Genomic DNA, 7,158 nt, shown 5'->3' with positions numbered 1-7,158 from the left:
CCGCGACGGTCGACCGAATCTCATCTTGAGACCAAAATCCATTATAGGGTTCGTGCGGTCGACCGCCTCACATCCAGAAATCCTCCTGAACCTCGTGCACGTTTCCGATCGACCGTAGTGGACTCGCGGTTGACCAACCAACTCCCTGACAGTTTTCCTGAGCTGTTCTTCGCCATGTTCGCCAGTCCTTCAGTGAAGAGACTAGGTCAAGGGGTCAAGATGTAAATTAGATGATTACAATGTAGCTTTTTTTTTACTGTATTAGGAGATATATTTTTGTCTTGCAAGATAGTGAATATTGTAAAATGTTTAGGGAAGGAAAAATGAGAATACTAAGTATTCTTGTCATTGTCATACAATCATTACAAGGGAATTCTTTCATATAAAATGCCCTAGTTGAATCGCGGTAAAATAAATAATAAACCCTCGTAAATCACACATACCTAAGATTCAACCATATTATTGTATGTGAGAGAATGCTCTCCATCATATCATGACATTATGATGCCCCTATTAATCTCAAATAAAATACCGAATAAAATACGGTTATTTTTTCAGTAATGTAGTTAATCAGAAAAGCTACTATCAAAAACAGTATTTGAGGCTTAATAAGTTGCTCTTATTCTTTGTATAACATGGACTTACCTTTTCCTCTGTCCCTCAATAATTCTTCATTCTTAAAGGGACCTGATAGCAAGTCCTTAATTCTTATGAGTTGTTTCAAAATCAATCCCTTAATTAATAACTAAAATTGTTATTAGGCTCCCTAATTTTTATATGTTGTTTTAAATATTAAGCCTTCAGTCAAGAGTTGCAGTGCCGGGATATAAATAGCGATGGATTTTCCAGATATTGGGCCCTTAAATATTCCATAATTTGGTATTAGTTTTTCAAGTCATTGAAATTGCTAATCAGTCCCTCAAATGACAAGGATTACTGCAATTAGTTTTTCTGTTAGTTTTTCAATAAAATACCCCCCGTGATCGTATTTGAGGGAAGATCATAGGTTTAAGAGCCAATAACAAGAGCGAAACTTATTCCTGTACGTTGATGTATGCAAGAACCGTATTCAAAATACAACAGTCTTGTTCGAATGGTAAGGCAGAACTCGGAGCTCACAGTATGACTTTATTGCTTGCGTTAAACACTGTTTCTCGAGGCTCTCTGACTTCAGCACAAAACTTTGCAGATTATCCCTGTGAGATACTCTCTCAACCTGAAACATAGAATCACGGGCTTATGGTTGAAGTATGCAGATGTCAAGACAGTCAACAGTACTGCGTATTCTTAAGGGTAAACTTCACAAAACCCACAGAAGAGTTAGAGAAGACCCTCTGGACTTTCAAAATGATACAAAGCTACACCATGGAGTATTGGAAAAATTCATAAAAAGCGTTAATGTGAAGAGTAAAAGGTCTAGCTATCATTGGCAATAAGAGAGGGGTAGTGCATGTAATATAGCAGATATATACGTGCGTAGTAGCAAATTATTCAAATAGTACCAAAGCAAGTGACAACTTAACTCACTATCGTCAGGGTATTTGAGTAAAGCAAGTTCAAGGTTCCCCCCACCCTAATTTGTAATTTTTTTTTTCGTGTGTTCATGGGTTTTTTTATTATTTTAAACAATACATTTTTCGATGCAGTATAAGTAGCTCGATAAACTACAGTTACTGTACATGTGTGAATTTGAGATAGAAGATGATGACTGAAATTGAGATACAAAGTTTTGGATGCACATCTTTGTGAGTTTACTTCCATTTTTCAGTGTTAACTGGTCATTCAATGGTTGAATTTGGCCTTTGACCATGAGGCATGATCAACTTCTTCCACCTGAAACCAAATAATTGCATTCTCCAAAGGGGAGAAAAAAATGTGCTCGCACTCACAGACAATTATGCAAATTGGAAATACATGCAAAAGGTCATCATATATAAAGAGAGATTGGTGATCATCAGGGGTTTTAGAAGTGACTCAAGCCCAACGAAAATTGGTGCAGAAGGACAGTACGTGTTTAAGGTAGGTTATGATCCAAGAGGCTTGGATGTTTAATTACTAACCGTATATCTGAAACTCGCTACTTCAAGACTGTTGCGCCTCGAGATACCAAAACAATCACCGAGAAAGATAAACAACCAATCAAAATCAACAGCACAAACAATCAAACACCAGTTTTACGTGGTTCGGCAAGATGCCTACGTCCACGGGGCAAGGAGGGGGGAGTTTTCACTATTAGAAATCAAGAGGAACAAACTAGGGTTACAAATCTCTCATAAACCCTCAACAATCAACTCTCAATCTCTCCAATTGCTCCTAGAATAGAAGCCCAAAGAAAACTCTCTCAATCTGCTCAAATTCGTCCTTGCTCTTAACCCTAAAAAACACCCAAAGGGTATTTATACAAACCCAAAACGAAGCGGGTCTGAAAACAGGCAGCCCAGCCCAAAACAGCGTCGGTCGACCGGACCGGTCGACCGCGATCAATTCCGGTCGACCGGCCCGGTCGACCGACCAGCTCTCAGTAGAAAACCCAAACTCCAGAGAACCGTCGGTCGACCGCACCGGTCGACCGATCTCCTTCCAGACGCACAGGAAGCCTTGTGCACGAATGCGGTCGACCGGGCCGGTCGACCGCCACCCTGACAACATGAATCCTGAGCTCATCTCAAATGCCTCACTTGCCGAGACCCAAATGGGAGTGCAAACACTCACCCCAAATGTCGATGTCGCTCACCAAATCGGCTGCATCATAAAGACTGCCTACGTATCCTCTTGTCCAAGGAATCAAGCCTTCACGTAGTTCACCATATGGGCCTCCAAAGGCCCCCAATCCAACCTGCGGCTGATAGCATCATCAACGACCCCAATCTGAAAACAGTCCAACACCTCCACCTGAGATGTAACAATGGCCGTATCCAAAACATATCCACCAGCTGCATCCAAATCAACTACCTCATCATCTGCATCCATAAATAAATGACTCCCACGCTGTGCCACCTCAGCTGGAATCCCAACCAATGCAGAATGACCTGGAGTACGTGAGGAAATCCTCACCCAATGTGGAGTAGCATCAACCTCCACCCGCTGCGATATCCCTCTGACCTGATCAATACTCTCCACCTGCCGAGAGTCCAAAGTGACAAACCTGCTCAGACCAAACTCAGAAGCTCCCCACTGATAGCCGAATGAACTCCTGAATCCCAAATGCGCAATCGGATCCAATCTCACATCAGCGATGTGACCAAGTGCTGGGTAGCCCAATATCCGACGCCAACCAAAATCTGAAGCAGCTCCACCAGATCTAACAACTCTATACGCAGCAGTCGGCAACCTCATAAGATGACCCAAACCTGTCGAAGCCTGAATACCAGATCCACTGCTCGACAACCAATACCGATCCTCCTCCAGAAAAGAACGGCTCACTGAATCCTTCATCTCATCACGTCGCCCCACTGTCTCCTCTCCTCTGAAGTGTCTCCAACTGCCATGAGCTCGGCACTAATGCAAGAAAGGACTCCTACTAGAACAAGTACGACTGATAACCTTTCTGCCCATACACCTCCTCCAACTGTTGCGGACTACTAGGTCTTTATACCAATGGGACTTGGTTGCAACCCAAATATGCCTAGTACAATCCCCAACATAGGAAACAAAATAACGATTACCTCCCGATGATGCCTCCTCGGAAAGCCCCCTAATGCCTGACTGAACACCTCCAATAAGACCCCTCGATCGGTGGATAGAAGTACTGAACTCCACCTCGGTCTTCTCGCTCATCCTAATGTGCTCATAGGACTTCAATCTGCAGGTCATAGCACTCTTCAACAATCTGTGTACGGTATAATCAACAATATATCCCAGCACCAAACAATGCCACAGTCTAGCCATAGAAGTAGTCAGCGCTCTATCAACTACCGTGCTCCCAAGCAGATAATACAAGTTACTCCGTCTGACTCCCTTCATCACAATCATGGACCCCGATGTGACCTTCAAGCGAGAATCCGCCAATGTCACCCTATAGCCGGATCATCCCGTCACTCATCCGAATCCGAACAGTACCAATACCACCAATAGGGCATCTGTGATCATTACCCATGAGAACAGCATCCCCTCTTTCCAACTCCTGAAAGCTGGAGAACCAATCCCTTCTAGGGCATATGTGGTAAGTAGCACCAGAATCCAACATCCACTCGATGGAGTCGGCAACATCAACTGACGGGAGAGCTGGGCATGAATAGCCCGAAGAATCTGAATCTGAAACATCGCCACTAGCCTTGGCAACATTTACCTCTGAAGCTTGAATAGCTTTCCCTTTATTCTTCACAGCTTGCAATTTTGGGCATTCGGCTTTCCAATGTCCATCCTCTCTACAAAAGGCACACTGATTCTTACCAACTGCAGGATGCCCCCCTCTAGACTGCGACCTTCTTCCACGGTTTGGACTTCTAGCTCTTGCAACCAATGCACCTGCAACCGGCTCGATGGAAGTCTTCTTGTCCTTCTTTCGAAGTTGATAGTTCACAAGGGCTGCGGTGACCTCACTATACGAAATAGATGCCTTCCCATTAATAAGAGTGAGGACGAATGTCTCATATTCCTCGTCGGGCAAGGAACTCAATAACAACAATGCCTTGTCCTCGTCTTCAACAATGACATCTACATTCGCCAAATCTGCAAGTAGCTTCGTGTAGTGGTTCATGTGATCACTAATGGATGTCACATTCTTTAATTGGACAAATATTTGCCCTCTAGGACCTCCCAAATCTTCTTTGCCGAAGTTTCATTCATCACATCATATTTAAGGTCTTGGGTAAGGCAAGACCTAATCACACCACACGTCGTTCTATTCATTTTATTCCAAACCTTTTCATCGACGTCGGCCGGTTTCCCGTCCAACTCCAATGCATCTTCCAAATTTTGCGCATTTAGCGCATCCATGATTTCACATCGCCAAAGTCCAAAATTATTTGTGCCGTTGAACTTTTCCACATCTATTTTTATAAAATGTATATTCAAACTTTGGACGGCCTTCACACCAGAAGAACCCTCCCCACTTTTATCTTTTTCAGCCATATATCTCAAAGCACCACCAAACCAATGCGGAAACAAACGAGAAATAGATCCAAATTGAAAAAGACGAGATTTTTACTGAAAAGATCCCACCTTGCGTAGCCCGGAGCTCTGATACCACTTGTTGCGCCTCGAGATACCAAAACAATCGCCGAGAAAGATAAACAACCAATCAAAATCAACAGCACAAACAATCAAACACCAGTTTTACGTGGTTCGGCAAGATGCCTACGTCCACGGGGCAAGGAGGGGGGAGTTTTCACTATTAGAAATCAAGAGGAACAAACTAGGGTTACAACCAGAGAGTTCGGCGGTCGACCGCGTCGGTCGACCGCTACCATCTTCGGTCGACTGTGTCGGTCGACCGCCACCAATCCTGATGCCCAGAAACTCCTGTGCACGAATGCGGTCGACCGGACCGGTCGACCGCCAACCTGTTTGCCTGAAAACCTGATCCTGAGCACCATCTCTTCAAAGACCACCATTTTAGGCTATTTGACACATGAGTGAAGTAATAAAATTCAAAGTTAGCCAGTTTTTTTAAATTTTGGACACAAATTCATGTAGCGTGCTTCTCTAAAGTAGATGCCTATCACAAAACTCCAATTAGAAGGATCTACATCAAAATCATTCTGAAAGATTACGAATTTATGCATGTGTCTGATGAAGTCTCATCCCATTTGTTAATTTATGTTATTTTAGTGTCTGTGCACATTGAATCTCATCACCTGTAAGTCTATGTTATTTAAAAGTTGGATATTTGAAACATGGTAATTGGATATAAAGGAGGAACAAGTATAAGGCTATTTTAATAATTAAGCTAGTAATTTCTCACCATCTGTTCAATTATTGGTCCTGTGTCAAGTTCTTCGGTTACAAAGTGACTTGTTGCACCAATCAACTTCACCCCAGCATCAAAGGCCTGATGAGAATATTGCAAACATAAGAGTTTAACCACAAATGGAAAGTTCACAAACCAAGCAAGCCCAAATAGTTAAAGAGGATAGTTATAAATCAGAGACCTGTTTCGAAGGATTCCTGCCCTTGAATGATGGAAGAAGACCATGGTGAATGTTAATGATATCCTTCCCGTATCTCTTCAAAAAGCCCCCAGAAAGTATCTGTGAAATTGGTATTATGTAATGGCAGCTTTGCACTTCACATAATACAGAAGGTGATTCAGAAATACCTACAACAAATAGACCAGCTGCGTCGACAAAACTAAAGTAGAAGGTGAAAGACGTCAATTTATCTGAGGGTTAATTGCACATAGACCCCATGTAGTATCGTTTTGTTTTGAACTTACTACCTCTATAGCTTCATTGTTGCAAATAGACCTCCTGGGTTAAATTGTTTGGCTCTTTCACCCTCAGAAAGACTCACACTAAGTCTACCTATGGACAATATCTGCTTAAATTATGCCCAGGGTAAAAAAATTTAAAAAAATTTAACCCAGAGGGTCGACATGCAACAATGAACTACAGGAATAGTAAATTCAAAACAGAGATGACACAGGGGCTCTGTGTGCAATTGCCAGCTAGATTTCCTCAGATGACGTGCTCAACAGCATGGGTACGAGGATATATTTTCTATTTTAGTCAGCATTATTGTTTTCTTTTGTGGTAACTTGATAAACTTGGAAAGATTGTACATGGCAACCTTCAGGTTATCCAAAATATGGTGAATGCTTAACAGAAAGAGCTAAGCAATTTAAGCTACTGCAACATGTAAACCCGAAAGTTTTTTCTTTTATATAGGACCACAATAAATATATTATAACTTATTAAGTTTCTACGAATAGAACGAGATGCTATAATGATCCATCAAAGTATATGAGAAACGTCAAACTTACTCCTCAATTTATTTAAATTATCAATTATTTTATAACTTCAGATTTACACATGAAACATTATGTGCTGATTGTTAAAATTTATAGTAACCTATGCTACTACGTAAGTACGAATTCCCTTCATTGTCTATTAGTTCAAAAGGTTGGATTGAACCACGAGCGAGCCAACCAGAAGGGAAGATTAAGAACTTGTTATCACCTGTGCTATGTTACCTGGGTACTTCTTTTTGGAAGCCGTA

General features: G+C 41.9%; 1 protein-coding gene across 1 annotated transcript in view; it reads right to left on the bottom strand.

Moving 5' to 3' along the window:
• Positions 938–7,158, bottom strand: part of LOC109834536 (formyltetrahydrofolate deformylase 2, mitochondrial-like) — a 9,140-nt gene continuing 2,919 nt past the window's right edge. Inside the window, exons 6-8 of the mRNA XM_020402578.1 lie at positions 6,093–6,191; positions 5,906–5,992; positions 938–1,216 (exon numbers count right to left, since the gene is read on the bottom strand). Of these exons, the coding sequence (XP_020258167.1) occupies positions 1,070–1,216; positions 5,906–5,992; positions 6,093–6,191 (333 nt within the window). The 3' untranslated portion in view covers positions 938–1,069. The remainder of the gene's footprint in view (positions 1,217–5,905; positions 5,993–6,092; positions 6,192–7,158) is intronic.

The sequence above is a fragment of the Asparagus officinalis genome, chromosome 1 (assembly GCF_001876935.1).
Source record: "Asparagus officinalis chromosome 1, Aspof.V1, whole genome shotgun sequence".
NCBI lineage: Eukaryota > Viridiplantae > Streptophyta > Magnoliopsida > Asparagales > Asparagaceae > Asparagus > Asparagus officinalis.
This window is presented reverse-complemented; position numbering and strand designations above follow the sequence as displayed.